The sequence below is a fragment of the Xyrauchen texanus genome, chromosome 1, assembly GCF_025860055.1.
Source record: "Xyrauchen texanus isolate HMW12.3.18 chromosome 1, RBS_HiC_50CHRs, whole genome shotgun sequence".
NCBI classification, from domain to species: Eukaryota; Metazoa; Chordata; class Actinopteri; order Cypriniformes; family Catostomidae; genus Xyrauchen; species Xyrauchen texanus.
In genome coordinates this window covers 6,030,850-6,047,404 of record NC_068276.1, presented here as the reverse complement: position 1 = coordinate 6,047,404, position 16,555 = coordinate 6,030,850, and the positions used below count along the sequence as shown (strand labels likewise).

General features: G+C 39.0%; 1 protein-coding gene across 21 annotated transcripts in view; it reads left to right on the top strand.

The window, feature by feature from the left end:
* Positions 1-16,555, top strand: part of LOC127639549 (adhesion G protein-coupled receptor L3-like) — a 296,527-nt gene that overhangs the window by 177,297 nt on the left and 102,675 nt on the right. For 15 of the 21 annotated variants that reach the window (XM_052122655.1, XM_052122283.1, XM_052121959.1 and 12 more), the window contains exons 5-6: positions 3,551-3,565; positions 15,504-16,304. In XM_052122655.1, the coding sequence (XP_051978615.1) occupies positions 3,551-3,565; positions 15,504-16,304 (816 nt within the window). The remainder of the gene's footprint in view (positions 1-3,550; positions 3,566-15,503; positions 16,305-16,555) is intronic. The other 6 variants (XM_052123117.1, XM_052122957.1, XM_052123044.1 and 3 more) reach the window with 1 other exon arrangement.

Below are 16,555 nucleotides of genomic sequence, written 5' to 3'. Positions count from 1 at the left end.
TGATTAAATATGGAATTTGAGTGTTAGTTCTGAATGATTTTCCACCTATATTCTGACCCCATATTCGATATTCTGGATCCATGCAAAGAAGTAACTTCTTGTTGTTGTGTAATGCTTGTAGTTCCAGGTTTTGCCACTAGGAGGGGCAGTTCAGACCTTCATACAACAATTTTAGAAGACAAAACATTCGACCTCCTGCTGTCGATATTTTGTGAGCTTTTCACCTAGCTAGCTTCACTATTCTGAGCCATTTTTGCAATGACTTTTAAGAAACTCGTGTCAAGGTGATATTTAGTGGATATATGAAGTCAGTTCTCCTAGTGTTAGCAATTGTTTTATCATTTCCACTCATGAATTGTTTGAAAAGTTTGCTATTTGTCTTTAAAATAAATTACTTTTGGTTTGATAGTTTGCAATGTAAATCAATGGCATTCAGACATTAAGTGTGAATCTGATTCAGTACATTTCTGTTGTGTGTTAATGAATGAATGAATGAATGTTACATTTATATAGCACTTTTCTGACACTACACTCAAAGCACTTTACACAGTGAACAATGGGAATCTCCTCAACCACCATCAGTGTGCAGCATCCACCACACACCATCTATTGGTGGAGAGGAGAGAGTAGAGTGATACAGCCAATTATCGCATGCTTGATTTTGCAAAGAGCTGTTATAAAACGTTATTCGTTGATCCAGCAGTTTGGAGGAAATCACAGTCCCCAAGCACTTAATTTCCCCTTAAAACACATACCCTCTTGATACACTGCAGCAATCAGCCACAATCAACATTGTGGGGTATATAGGAGTGACCTTGTCTCAGGATTACCTAATTTCCTTTGGACAATGAAAACCAGATGGTATCCATGGCAGCAGAGTCTGCAATCTGTGGTGTCATGCTGGTGGTCGCTGTGGTGACCTTTAAGCAAATTTTAGGGGTCTTCTATCACCTTACCTCAAGCTCTGCCCACATTGCCCCATGAGAAGGCTTGGGATACATTCCAGTTGCCTAGTATAACAAGGATATTTCTGAAACTTTACAACCCTTGTTAATAGGCAGTTGTGTATATTAATAGAAGTACTGTACAAATAATACATTTTTATGTATTAAATGTAGAGTTCAGACTCTAATTTGATGACCTCATCTGAAGCGGTTGTGAAATCTGTGTCTGTGGCGAAGTTTTTAAGTTGCTTGGAAACAGTACACTGATGAAGCCAGCTAAACTAATAAAGCATATTAAGTATTTTTTGAACATTGGTATTTTTTAGATTACTGTTGCTGCCATTTTATAAAAAGCCTTTGTGTTAAAGTGTTTTTTAAACATGTTTATGGGTGTTTTTAACCTTAAACCCCTTAATTGTGGTAAAATCATTAACACATGGCCTCTCATTGATTATTAAGTAAATACACATAGATATACATTTACAAATGAAAGGTATGTGATATTATATTTAAGCATCCATCCATTCATCATCCATCCATCCATGCATTCACTGTTTACATCCATCCATTCATCCATCCATCCATCCATGCATTCTCACTGTTTACATCCATCCATGCATTCACTGTTTCAATCCATCTATCCATCCATCCATCCTTGCATTCACTGTTTCAATCCATCCATCCATCCATCCATCCATGCATTCACTGTTTCCATCCATCCATCCATCCATGCATTCACTGTTTCATCCATCCATTCATTCACTGTTTCCATCCATCCATCCATCCATTCACACGTTCACTGTTTATATCATCCATCCATCCATCCATTCATTGTTTCCATCCATCCATTCATTCATTCACTGTTTCCATCCATCCATCCATCCATGCATTCACTGTTTCAATCCATCCATCCATCCATGCATTCACTTTTTCAATCCATCCATCCATCCATGCATTCACTGTTTCAATCCATCCATCCATCCATCCATGCGTTCACTGTTTCCATCCATCCATCTATCCATCCATGCATTCACTGTTTCCATCCATCTATCCATCCATCCATCCTTGCATTCACTGTTTCAATCCATCCATCCATCCATCCATGCATTCACTGTTTCCATCCATCCATCCATCCATGCATTCACTGTTTCATCCATCCATTCATTCACTGTTTCCATCCATCCATCCATCCATTCACACGTTCACTGTTTATATCATCCATCCATCCATCCATTCATTGTTTCCATCCATCCATTCATTCACTGTTTCCATCCATCCATCCATCCATCCATGCATTCACTGTTTCAATCCATCCATCCATCCATGCATTCACTTTTTCAATCCATCCATCCATCCATGCATTCACTGTTTCAATCCATCTATCCATCCATCCATCCTTGCATTCACTGTTTCAATCCATCCATCCATCCATCCATGCATTCACTGTTTCCATCCATCCATCCATCCATGCATTCACTGTTTCATCCATCCATTCATTCACTGTTTCCATCCATCCATCCATCCATTCACACGTTCACTGTTTATATCATCCATCCATCCATCCATTCATTGTTTCCATCCATCCATTCATTCACTGTTTCCATCCATCCATCCATCCATCCATGCATTCACTGTTTCAATCCATCCATCCATCCATGCATTCACTTTTTCAATCCATCCATCCATCCATGCATTCACTGTTTCAATCCATCCATCCATCCATCCATCCATGCGTTCACTGTTTCCATCCATCCATCTATCCATCCATGCATTCACTGTTTCCATCCATCCATACATGCATTCACTGTTTCCATCCATCCATCCATCCATCCATCCATCCATCCATTCACTGTTTCCATACATCCATGCGTTCACTGTTTCCATCCATCCATCTATCCATCCATGCATTCACTGTTTCCATCCATCCATCCTTGCATTCACTGTTTCCATCCATCCATCCATCCATGCATTCACTTTTTCAATCCATCCATCCATCCATGCATTCACTGTTTCAATCCATCCATCCATCCATCCATGCGTTCACTGTTTCCATCCATCCATCCATCCATCCATCCATCCATCCATCCATCCATCCATTCACTGTTTCCATGCATCCATCCGTTCACTGTTTCCATCCATCCATCCATCCATCCATCCATCCATCCATCCATCCATCCATCCATCCATCCATCCATCCATCCATTCACTGTTTCCATGCATCCATCCGTTCACTGTTTCCATCCATCCATTCACTGTTTCCATCCATCCATCCATTCACTGTTTCCATCCATTCACTGTTTCCATCCATTCACTGTTTCCATCCATCCATCCACCCATCCATCCATCCATTCACTGTTTCCATGCATCCATCCGTTCACTGTTTCTTTGCATCCATCCATTTTTTTTCACAGGATTCTACTGGAGGTTTTGCTGATACACAAATAATGTTTCTTTAATTTCAATGAAAGAACATATGCTTATTATTTTATTTAATGTCAAACTCAGGTTGCTCTGTGGAAGAAAACCTCTGCCATTTGTTGAGTCATTAATTCTTTGCTCTTGTTTTCTCTGTTTGTCTCTGTTTTTCTCCTCCATGCCTAAAATAGAGGTGGAACAGAAAGGTAAAGACGTTTTTCTTTCACCATGTGTAGAGTCCCTCTGTCGGCTCCCTTGCACAACCCTATGTTCCACAAGACATGTATTCATGTACAGTGGGGCCCAAAAGTCTGAGAACACATTCAAATTCTGGTATAGATACTGTATATATATCATTTTAACCTGGAAGTGAACAAAATATTAGACTTTTGGATTTTTAAAAACTAATAAACACGTATAATGTCTGTACCATTAACACAAACAAAAGTACCAGTGCTCTGACACTTTTGGACCTCTGTTACCTGTTTGCACAGATATTATATTTAATTGAAGAACATGTGGCACATGTGGCTGAAAGGGTGTGAGTGGATCCTTGTGTGGTGCTGGTCGTGCTGTGGTGGGCTAATGTGTTTTTGTAGATGTTCACACTCATTCCAGATCCATGTGTGTTTTCATGCTCTTCTCCTGGTGCTGGTCAGACCTGCAGAGAAACTAGTACAGTATTGACATGCAGTATGCTTGATAGGCTGCAGTGTTGGTGAAGCTATACAAAAAATCCATAATTTAAACATGAAAAGAATGTAAAAATTGTGTTTTTTAGATGTAAAAATTATTATTTTACTGTATAAATAACTGAGAATACACATGCTTTTACTGTAAACTATTGTTAAAATTATGGTGAAAAACAATGAGTGGGCATTCCCAAAATTCCCTGCATGACCCATCACATTTCATGAAATTTTATGGGTAAAGTTAAGTTTCTTCTTTTTAATATCAGTTATGTACATTAGAGTGTTCTGTGTTATATTTGATGTAATTTAGTTTATTGCATTATGATGTGTTACATGTGTTCCCCTGATAGTGTTTTGTGTTTGTGTCTCTGCATGTGTATTTATTATTTAAGTATTATTCATTAATTGTTGTTATTAATTAATTATTGGTCCCGGAAGGGCCACTCTTGGTGAACTAAGTCATCATGTGGCCTTTTGAAATTACTTTTTTATTTTTTACAGATTTACTTAGAAACGGTTAATAAACATCCTGCAAGCTTCAAATAGTTTCAAATAGTTCAACCAGGGTCAAGTTACTCTTTAAAAAACAAAAAGTTGTTAGCTATTCTCAAAGATGTTACAAAAAAGCGACTGTAACTACATTTAAAAATGTAGTTAGAGTAAAAGAAAAAAAGTAATGCAAAAATGTGAAAAGTAATCACTTAAATGAATTGGTGGAATCAGTTTGTGAAACAATAGAAAATGGTTTCAACGACCTGTCTGAAAAACATACGATTCACCAAAATGGTTAATACTTATACTCTTATTAATACTTATTGGTGTAATCCTAAATGTAAAAAGAAACCCTAGAATTGTTATTCCAATGCTCTGAAAGTAATTACTAAAATTGCATCTGCACTCAAACATGCTCTGCACGTACATTCAATTTATCTATTGAGGTCTAAACATATTACGGATCCTTTTTCATCTGCCAGGTAATTAGATCTTATAGCATCAGTGTATCGGCTAAGTGCTCGCAAACACCCCTTTAGCACTTTAACAGTAATGATATTCATAATCTAATTCCCATTTAAAACACCCAGTGAAACCCAATCAATAGCCCAGCCAATGAGCTGTCAGTGTTTAAAATGACAACATTATGATGATAGGGCTGCTAACCTTCAGGGTTACATAAGAGCAAAAGAACATCTAAAACACACACACACACACACACACACACACACACACACACACACACACACACTCACACTCACACTCCTCTCTGGCGTCATTAGTAAGTATCCTACTCCGTGTTAATAGTGGTTTCCAGATTTTCATATCTTGGAGTGGTTTTGCGGGTTTGCGTTTGGTCAAGTTCAGTGGATCTCAAGTGGTTTTGCTACAGGACTCAGATTTTCCTGTTTGATCTCATGAACATTACGTGACCATGGTGACATTTTTGCGAAACAAAATGACATGCTTTATTACACGTTTTGCTGCAGTTTCCCTGTGAAATGTCCAGCAGGGGGCGCCAAAAGCGAGTGAAATCAAACCCCACAAGGTTTTTGAGCACACTTACTTCAATTAACCTAGCATTGACCATTTCAAAAGACACAAATACACTTTTTTACACAACAAAATATTTCCGTGGGTTAAAAATGGTCTTCAGTGGTTGTTGACCAACATGGTCATCCAGGGTCAAGAGGAAAACTTTGTCCATATTTCATGGAGGTCCAGTCTTTAAACCTCTTCTTTCATAGTACTTGCTTTGGTCAAAGTTTACCACAGTTCTTCCAAGGCTTAACAGTGACATTTAAGGCCATCCTCATTAATATTATTAGGCCAGCTAGTCATTCTAAAAATAAACTAGCATTTGTTATAAGAACATTAATAGTCTACACAGGTGTAGTTAAACACATTTTAACTACAGGTGTAAAAGTATTATTTTGCCCTTAATAGATTTAATATGAAACTATAACATTTCTGTTACAAGACCAGTTATTGTTACTAGAGTGAAAACATGATGTTTTAGTAATTGTAATATGTAGTTTGAAAAGCCTTGTGATTTGATGTTGATGCATTGCACATTGTTGTGTCCTCTTTTTGTCATCAGTAGGCATTCTGAATATAATGTCAAGGCAGCTGTTTAGCCGTTTGAGATGTTTGACTTCCTCAATGCTTTAAAGTAGATTAATACACCGCTTTCTGGAACACTCGATTCTGATTGGTCAATGATGCAATCCAGTGGTCAGATATTACTCTGTTACAACTGAACATCGGGGGATTTAAACATATCAGATTGGGCTCTGCAAGCCGTCTCTTTTGCTTCTCGGATCACTGTGCGAACAAGTAAGTTAATAAAAGAATTTAAACTCAAATCAATATTTTATGTCCATTTATTTATTTGGTTAGTAGCTGTGCAATAAGCGAGATAATGTACAGTCAGCTGGTTGTTATCGCAAAATAACCCCCTACAGTGTGCAGCCTGATCTCACATAAAATTCGCCAAGTGTGTGCCAATTTTTCTCTAGCCGAATTTGATATACGTTGACCGAATTTGAAAACACTACCTCTAGAGGCTAAACCGGTAAGTGTTTCAGAGCATATAAACAAGTTTGACATTCATTTATATCCAGGAGAGGTCACCAGAAGCCAGTTGTAAAAGTTTTTTTTTTTCAGCTGAACAGCTTTTTCACCACCCCCCATGCAGCTAACGCAACACGCTACCAGTTGTGCCAAAGGGAAAGTAATAGTTGTTGAGCCATTCTAAATTTGTCCAATGGGAGATAGGGCATGTCAGTGAGTCGGTATAATGTTGCCAATCCTAGGGTACCGGAACTTTCGGAAACAGCATGCCGACTTCCCATGTGATCATGTTGCAGGGCGATACAAGACCCATCCACTTCACGTCAGGTCCTGATCAACCTATCAGGGTTTATTTTGCAGTATCCGCCGGCTGTCTGTATATTATCCCTTACTTATTCTCTGTAGATTGGCATATCCAGTGAAGATGACTTGCTCAACAGATGCGTGCTATCCTGAACACTGGTGTGTGCAATGCGCTACTCCGTGCGGCACACATATGAAACAAGATACACGTTTCAGGTAGCGCTTATACGAGGCTGAATGCAAAATGAATGTAACAAAATTTTCTGCGCTGGCCCGAAATTCCAATCACCATGCTGACAGGCAAAAATACCATACAAGCAGATTTGTAGCTATTATTCTTTATGTTGAATGATGTTGTCATTTGGAGTGAGATTTACTTGGGTAGCGTGAAAGCGTGTGTTACACTCCAAATGTGTGAGAGTTGGCAACCCTGATTAAAGGTAAGGACATCTGTTTTGTTCACCTCTCATTTGCTTTTAGATCACTATTGGTTTGGTTTAGTTTATAGTTTTAGGTTAGAGATGTATGTTTTACTCATTAAAAGCTCCATGTAATTGTCACCTTAAAAATGTGTCTGATTTCGACACCATTTCACTCGCTTTTGGCGCCGCCTACTGCACATTTCAATGGGAAGCTGCAGCGAAACGTGTAAAAGGGCACGTCATTTCTGCTTAAATTTTTTTCTCATGTCAACTACAAGGTTAATAATAACCAATAACGTCAACACCTATTCCTTCAAATAGAACCAACCAATTAGAGAAGAACAGCTGCCTGGTTGACATGTAAACAATGAACCACAGTTTGCTTATAGCATTTTTAGATATAATGGTGTCATAATAATGGAGATGGAGCTGTTTTTGTTTGCTTCATTATTAGGGAGGGATGAAATGTAAAGCTAACACTAAACCAAATAAAAATGAGAAAATAAAAGAGAAAAAAAAGATCTGCGACCCAATCAAAACAGACCTGCAGCCCATTTTGGGTGACTACTCACCATTTGAAAAGCACTAGTGCTGATGTAAACAGGCAGAGATTCAATCATGCCAAAGACTGCGGTGTGATAGACGTGTTGAGGAGACTCAGCTGTTATATTGCAAGTCAAACTGATAGTCTCACAGCAGCAGAGACGGGCATTAAAACACAGAGCCATTCACCACTGCTCTTCCTCACTTCAACCACCCACTTTCAGCCACTTTCTTTGTATGGAAAGAGCTATGCAAACATTCTGCTTCACTTCTGATGTCTTCCATCATACGGGTTTGGAAAGACAAAAATGCTATCAGAATTGTCATTCTTTGTTGAAGTATTCCTTCGAAAGCATCATTTAACTTTCCTTCTCTATTCAAACTCTCAGTTTACTTCATAAAGACTTTATATATGTGGTAAACATCAATGGCAGCAGGTGTCTGGAGCTTTTGTTTTTACATTTAGGTTTAAGATGCATACTAGCATGTCTTCTGTTTAGTTGTTCTGCTTTTACAGCCATTCACAGTATATTTCTGTAGCATTCTGGATGGCTAATCAGGGAGGTGTGTGCTTTTATGTCTTTATCTCTTTGTCTGTGTGTACAAACGTGGTGTACTTGTTTAGCTAGCTTCCAGATGCATTTTAACAGCATTATAATGGGACTGACACAATGACCTGCTTCATTAACCTTTATAATACCTGCGTAAGCATTCAGAGCCATATCATTTTCTCAGTTTGAGAGATGCTTTGACTTCCTAATGGTGTCTGTGGCCGCTGTCGCAGAGGGCAACGTGCTTCTTTGAGAGTATTAGGCAAAAAACCAACTGAGCGTTTCTTTAACTACGAGCACTTTTGTGTCTTTGGGATAAGCAAGTAATTTTTCGGAACCAACAAACGTCACTTCCATGACATCTTGATGAAAATGGCAGAATGTTTTTTTCTGAGGCTAATTTCATAGGCAGCATTTTAAAGATAGCTACTCAACATTTGGGTTGAACGGTTAATCGAAATAAAATCGAAATCACTATATGATGTAGTGCGATTATTAGACCGCACAGACTACGATTTAACCCTAGAATGCATGACCCAAAAACCTAAGTTAACCTATTTAAGAGGGTCAAAATGACACCTATTGGTTTCAATTGATTTCTTCCAAGAGAAGGTATCCCATTTATACCTTTATCTTCAAGAATTAAGAGTTTGATCGTATATGTGCTGCTGTATAAGTGATCATATTTTGCTATATGATGGTTTTAGAAAAAAAGAAAATACCATGTGAAGTCAAAAGTCGACTGGAAATTGATATGGGTCATTTTTGACCCACTTTATGCAGTCTTGGGGTAGTGACAGAAAAGTGTTATTTTGATCAAGAAACATGAAAATGCCATTGGTGAGGGTCACAAACAAGCTTTCTGAGGCTTTCATTAAAGATCAAGGAAATAATGTTTTTTTTATTGATCAAATCTTCCAAACATCAGTCCCCTTCGGGTCAATTTGACCCCTTTTTGCATGCTAGGGTTAATTAAATAAATGGATGATGATAATTATTTTAATAATAACCAATAAATACATAGTCTGCATGTGTTTCTCTGAGCATTACAAGGACATTTTCAGCCTTAAACCTTGTACCTTGTTCCACTAAAGTAAAATCACAGAGTCACATGGGGTAACCTCCTCGCGGTCACTATAATGTGGTTCTCGCTCTCAGTGGTGAGTTGTGCTTGGATGCCACGGAGAATAGCGTGAAGCCTCCACACGCGCTATGTCTCCGCGGTAACGCACTCAACAAGCCAATGTGATAAGATGCACGGATTGAAGGTCTCAGACGCGGAGGCAACTGAGATTCGTCATCCGCCACCCCGATTGAGGTGAGTCACTACGCCACCACGAGGACTTAGAGCGCATTGGGAATTGGGAATTGGGCATACCAAATTGGGGGATAAATAAATAAATAATAATAATTATTATTATTGCTGTTAATATTATGTTGTAAATATTTTATATTATTCTTAAAATGTATGAACTTAATAACAACTTATAATTGGGTTCCAGATAATAATGATAAAAGTGGGCTGAGACCCTATTAAAAATGGGACAAAAACAGCTACACAGTGAAGAAATACAAAGTGAAGATGTTTTGACCTCTACGTTACACTGTATTTCTTATTTCTTAATTCTGGTTCTTTTTAAGGGGCCGCAAGTGTGAAAACTCTTTCTTGAACAGTATTTCTATTGGCAGTAGTGCATGTGATTCCATAACTTAATTTTGGTTAAAAGAAAACACTTGTTTATCACATCGCAGTTCAAATTGCAATCGAAATATAGTAATCGCTATTAGAGTTCAGCGGTTAAACTATGATTCACGGACTGTTCTGAGCTTTTCTACAATCATAAATGTAGTATTTTGTAATGTCATCGGGGACAAACCGATGGCTCATTTACCTCCATCTCTGTAGATTACACTCTCTTTAGTATCTACAGATTTGGCCCCTTGCAGGAAATTAATTGGAATGAGATTATATTTCTAAACTAATCTGTTTAAGTGTTTGGATCGCTGCAGTCAGGGCTTGGGTTTAATCCGTTTCACCATAGCGAGAGGGCTTGGAAAGAAAATAATCTTTTGTCGAGACGCTGCTCGGCTGGTCCTAAATGGAGGAAAATACCCTTATTATTAGTTTTGTGTGCGCAGACGCCATAAATCAAGATGACACAAATTGACAATATCTGGTTAAACTTAGCATCGGGAGGGAATCCGCTCAGATCGTAATAAATATAAGCTCATCATTATGTCTTGGCGGCCTCCGGCCCCTTTGACCAGCTGTCATTAATGAACTCACTCTTATTTATCAATATTTTAAATGCAGACTTTGCCAAAATTACATTTTTTGTGTATAATGTCAGGGTTCTATCATGGAGGCTGTATGCACGGATACATTCTTAAAAGGATAGCTCACCCATAAAAATAAATCATGTCATTCCAAACCTGTTATTGTTTTTTTCTTCCATGGAACACAAAAGGAGATTTTAGAGATGTTTTCTAAAGCTATATGATGATATGACGTGCGGAGCAGACCAAAATTTAAAGGAGCTGCCAATGAGGGAACTATTTAATCAAAATATTTCAAATATTTAATCGTTAATCATAATTAACTCCCATGTTATTTAAAAATTATATTTTCTATATAAATATAGTCAAGAACAATGTGCATCAAGATATTAAATGACATAACAAAAAAGTAATGTGAAGAAGTGCCCTGACTGTCTTTCTCTGTTAAAGCCCTGTAATATTTTTTTCCTGTGATGTCACAACATTCAGATGAGGGTTGGGACTTTCATTTAATTCAGAATGTCACTATTGCATTAATTTCAACAAGACGGGAATGCAGCATAAGATCACCCAGATGTTGCATTACAGTTAACCATTTGAAAATATGCAGTTTTATCATATAGATAATAATGGTGCAGAAATTTCCATAGTGAAGCTTTATTGAAACCAGGTTCCCTGCTGAAAAAAAAAAACTTTCTTTCTTCAGCAGAACGCATGAAGACTGCGTGTCTCAGCTCTGTAGGTCCATACAATGCAAGTGAATGGGTGCTGACATTTTTAATCTCCAAAATCCACATAAGGGCAAAATAAAAGTTCTCCAGACCACTCTGGTGGTTAAATCCATGTCTTCTGAAGCGATATGATAGGTGTGGGTGAGAAACAGATCAATATTAAAGTAATTTTTTACTACAGATTCTCCTCTCCGCTTTACTTTCACTTTCTCTTTCTTTGTTTTTGGTAATTCACATTGTTTGTGCACGTCGCCCCCCGTTGCGGGAATGTGCACAAAGAATATTGTTCTGTTTCTCACCCACACTTATCATATTGTGTAGGAGCACATGGGTTTAACCACTGGACTCTTAGGGATTACTTTTGTGCTCCCTTTATGTGGACTTTGGAGCTTCAAAATTTTGGCACCCATTCACTTGCATTGCATGGACCAACAGAGCTGAAATATTCGTCAAAAAATCTTCTACTGTGTTCAGCAGAAGAAAGAAAGTCATATGCATCTGGGATGGCATGAGGGTGAGTAAATCATAAGAGAAATTACATTTTTGGCTGAACTATCCCTTTAAGATAAAATTACACAATTATATTTTTATATAAAATAAGCACATTTATTGTTACCTTTATTCCAGTAAAAGCATGTTTAAATATTTATGAAAACTTTGCCATGTGTCATTCATTGGGGGCTTCATCTGCTGGCAATGGCAAGTATTGCCTATAGGTGGCGTCGGTGTTCTCCTTAATGTTGCTTGATCTCTGTTACTCAATGTCGTAACATTAAAATTAAACTTTTTTAATATTATCATAAGCAATGCATTTACATATATACAGTATTTAGATATTATAAGTACTCACACTGTGAGAGTCTGTGTTTCTGTGTGTGTTATGTGTTGAATTGTATTTTGGCTCAATCACAGTCTCAGCCATTCATCTACATTCATTTCTGTCTTTGTATTTGTATTATGTATGTATTTGTGGGGGTGCATGTGTGTGGGTGAATAGGTGGTTAGGTGGGTGAGTGTGTGGACGGGTATAGGAATGGGTGTGGTCTGCACTGTGGCAGTGTTATAGTCTCATTAGTTAATTTCTAAATGTGTAATCTGCATTTTGATTCTATATTATAATCACATCCATTAATTTTACCATTCATTTCAATGAATACTGTGAACAACAGTACAAGTGTGTTTTAGCGTTTTACTTTAGAAAACCACATAATATGTGTTTAGGCGTTAAAAAGCCTACAATGCGATAAAAAAATCGAAATAAAGAAATCTAATCAAAACGGTCAAAAATGACCGAACAGAACTTACAGCTTAAGGTGGATTGCAGGTCTTGGCTGTTTAAAACTGGCCTCCTAGCCTTGTCAAGCTGATCTCTTAGCTGTCAGGTGTCCAAAACACCTTTTAAACCATTAAACCAGACTAACCTGACCAGTGGAAACCTGCTTGGTGGACCACCATTGGTTGGTTTAAGCAGTTTTGGGGTTTTATGTCTGTCTGTCTCTGTAATTTATACTCAATAGCACATGCATAATATATCATCTAGTATTTGTCATGTGCCCAGCAGTAAGGCCAGACAATTACTTTACATGAGTCCACAGATGTGAATGTTTGGCCAACTCATTACAAGTGCTCGGCCCTGTTTAACTAATCGTGCTCTTGCATTGTACTTGCAGTAACAAATCTTTTTGGCCTGAAAGACACAGACAATAGAAGAAATCTGTGCTAATGTTTGTTGCACACCTCTAGTGGAAGCACCGAGAATGCAAAACATACTTGCATTGCATAATGAAACTCAACAATGCACAAACTTGAGCTAGCTAAGCTAGAAATGTTTGTGATCGCTGCAACCTAGTCTTATAGAATCACGTTACTAAACCAATTTATTTGGTAAATGATTTTTACGTGGTTCACAGTAGAGGTGCTATAACAACAACTTTTATTAACTTTCACACAAATGACAAGTAAAACATCAGATTGTCAGTTTATAAACACTTCATTTTCACTCTATTCTTCATGCAATGCTAGCTTAGACATCTGTGCTTTTACGAGTGCATGACTTATTTGAACTTTTCATTAAATAACCAATCACGTTTAAAAGCTTATTCAAGCGTGATCAAGTTGCACAGTATATCAACTCATTTGGTACTAGTCCTGGGTAGGCTTGCACCAGTTCACACTAAGGGCTTAGTAACTACTAGTTAGATTGTAACTAGTCAGTGCATAATTTGGTTGCACAGCCTGTTCTTAAGGCAAGACTTGGCTAGTAGTTCGTAAGCTCTTCGTAAAGTAATGCGTAGTTGCATAATATGATGTTTACCTGTATTGATCGAATAAACAGCCTTCAAATTTGCACACAGAAATGGTAAAAAGCCATGAATTTTAATTTGATCTTGTTACAGTTGATATTAAAACCTTGTTTGCTCACGTAAATGTCAGCTGTAATAAATTATATTCCTGTGAAAGGGCGGAGGGAGGGGCCAGGTCGTGATTCCGCACACCCGCCCCATAATCAGGCTGATCAAGGCTCAGAGAAGGATAAAGGCCGACTGGAAGCTGCAGTGCGAGAGAGAGAGAGAGAGAGAGAGAGAGAGATTTACGGACAGCTGTCCGACATCTTTGTGTGTTTGTCTTTTTGTTTAAGTTTCTTATTAATATATTATTTATATTGTCAAGCCGGTTCTCGCCTCGTCCTTTCCATTAATCCCTTTACATTGGTGCTGAAATCCGGGAATGAGGAGGGATGCGCCGTAGTTGAGTCCTCGCCACTACCATCCACCCCAAAGGAGCAGCCGCGACCATCCGCCAAAGGACGGAGGAGCCCGGCCACCTGGAAGCGACCTGGAAGGAGGGGCTCCAAACCAACCGCCTGGAGCGGTTACCGCTGCCAGGGGCGGGCAAGACCCCTACCATCCACCAGAAATGCGGCGGAGCGTTCCGTCCGCCAGGGGCCAGAGGTCTGCCTCCGATCCATCCGGGGATGTGCGGCTGTCGTCCATTAGAGGGTGGTAAACAAAAAGACAAACACTCAAAGGTGTCGGACAGCTGTCTGTTAATCTCGCACTGCAGCTTCCTGTCAGCCTGTATCCCTCTCTGAGGCTTGATTCGCCTGATTAGGGGCCTGGTATACGGAATCACGACCCGGCCCCGCCCTCCGCCCTGTCACAATCCCCATTATAATACAATATGTAGTAAAATTAGATTTGATAAATAGTATATTTCCCTGTGTAAATAACATTATATAGGATCTGTATCTAAAATAAATAAGGGGTGATAAATAAATACTAATACAATAGGCTGGAAAAATAGACATTTATTCATTTTAATACCCTATATATATTTTTAATGCGTTGAAACTTGATACACTGGGCGACACTCCCTGAAAACTGCACCGTTAGAACGGGTTCATGCTGAAGAACCACTTAAAAGTATAAAAGAGTGTAAATGTCAACATCATACTGTATGTCAAAAGGGCTGAAGCCTGTAACGCAAAACATGACCTCATTGGTGTCATAAAATATCAGATTTTATTGTTTCTACCGTTACTCCTTGTCGGAGGCTTCCGTAAATATTTAGTTTATTTGTAGGGTTAAGTTCTATATAAGTTTAATGGAGCAATGCTCATATAATTAGTAGTGCATAAATTGTGACTTAGTGCCCATTTATGCCACAACTAGGCTAAGTTGTTACGTACATATAGCTGGTACAACCGGCCCCTGAAGACCACATGCGTCAACAATTGTGGTTGCTTCAACAATTGCGGCTTTTTCGGACACTATCGGTTAGGTTTAGGATTAAGGGAAGTGAACATTTCACCTATGAATTGGCCTAATACATGTTATAAACAATGCAATGTCACCATAGTCACATATATTACACAAGATCATGCTGGTTCATGTATTTGGGGGAATAGGTTTCGGGCTTTAGAGGTTCATATTCAGATATACGTGAAGACAGGTGGTAACGTGGCATAATATTGTCATGAGGTGAAAAAGTTTGATGAAATATGTCTTCTGTTGTGCTTTCGTTCACACCCTAACTTGTCTCTCTCTATTCCTCTCTCTAGTATTCTTGTGTCCAGGGCTCTTGCGTGGTGTTTATCAGAGTGAGCATCTGTTTGAATCAGACCACCAGTCTGGTTCCTGGTGTAAAGACCCCCTGCAGGCATCTGATAAGATCTATTACATGCCTTGGACACCGTATCGCACGGACACCCTCACCGAGTACTCCAGCAAAGAGGACTTCATCGCAGGACGACCCACCACCACCTATAAACTCCCTCATCGGGTGGATGGCACAGGCTTTGTAGTTTATGACGGGGCACTTTTCTTCAACAAGGAGCGTACACGGAACATTGTCAAGTTTGATTTGCGTACTCGTATCAAGAGTGGCGAGGCCATCATTGCTAGCGCAAACTATCATGATACGTCTCCGTATCGCTGGGGTGGGAAGTCAGATATTGATTTGGCTGTGGACGAGAATGGTCTTTGGGTGATTTATGCTACGGAACAAAACAACGGACGAATCGTGATCAGCCAGTTGAATCCGTACACGCTGCGTGTGGAGGGAACGTGGGACACTGCCTACGACAAACGCTCCGCTTCCAATGCTTTCATGATCTGTGGAATCTTGTACATTGTAAAGAGCGTTTATGAAGACGATGATAGCGAAGCCACCGGGAATAAAATCGACTACATTTACAACACGGAACTGAGCAAAGATGGCTACCTGGACATTCCTTTCCCAAACTCTTACCAGTATATCACTGCCGTGGATTATAATCCCAGAGATAATCTGCTCTACGTGTGGAATAACTACCACGTGGTCAAATATTCCCTGGATTTTGGAATGTTAGACGGCAGGCCAGGTAAGAGCTAAAACCAACCAATCATTACCCAAGGGGTGCGTCTCAATCAGCTCCCTAGTTCAGCAGTCAGGGCACTGATCAGTGAATTGGCCATTTTTAGGGCTGTGTCGTTCACAAAATAGTTCCAGGGCACTGAAACGTTTGCACCCTAAAAAAATCTGTAAAACCAGGAAGTATCGTTGCTCACTATGTCCACTTACTGGAAATGTCGTCATGTCTTTTAAAGTCTTTCAAGTCATTAGAAGAATAGC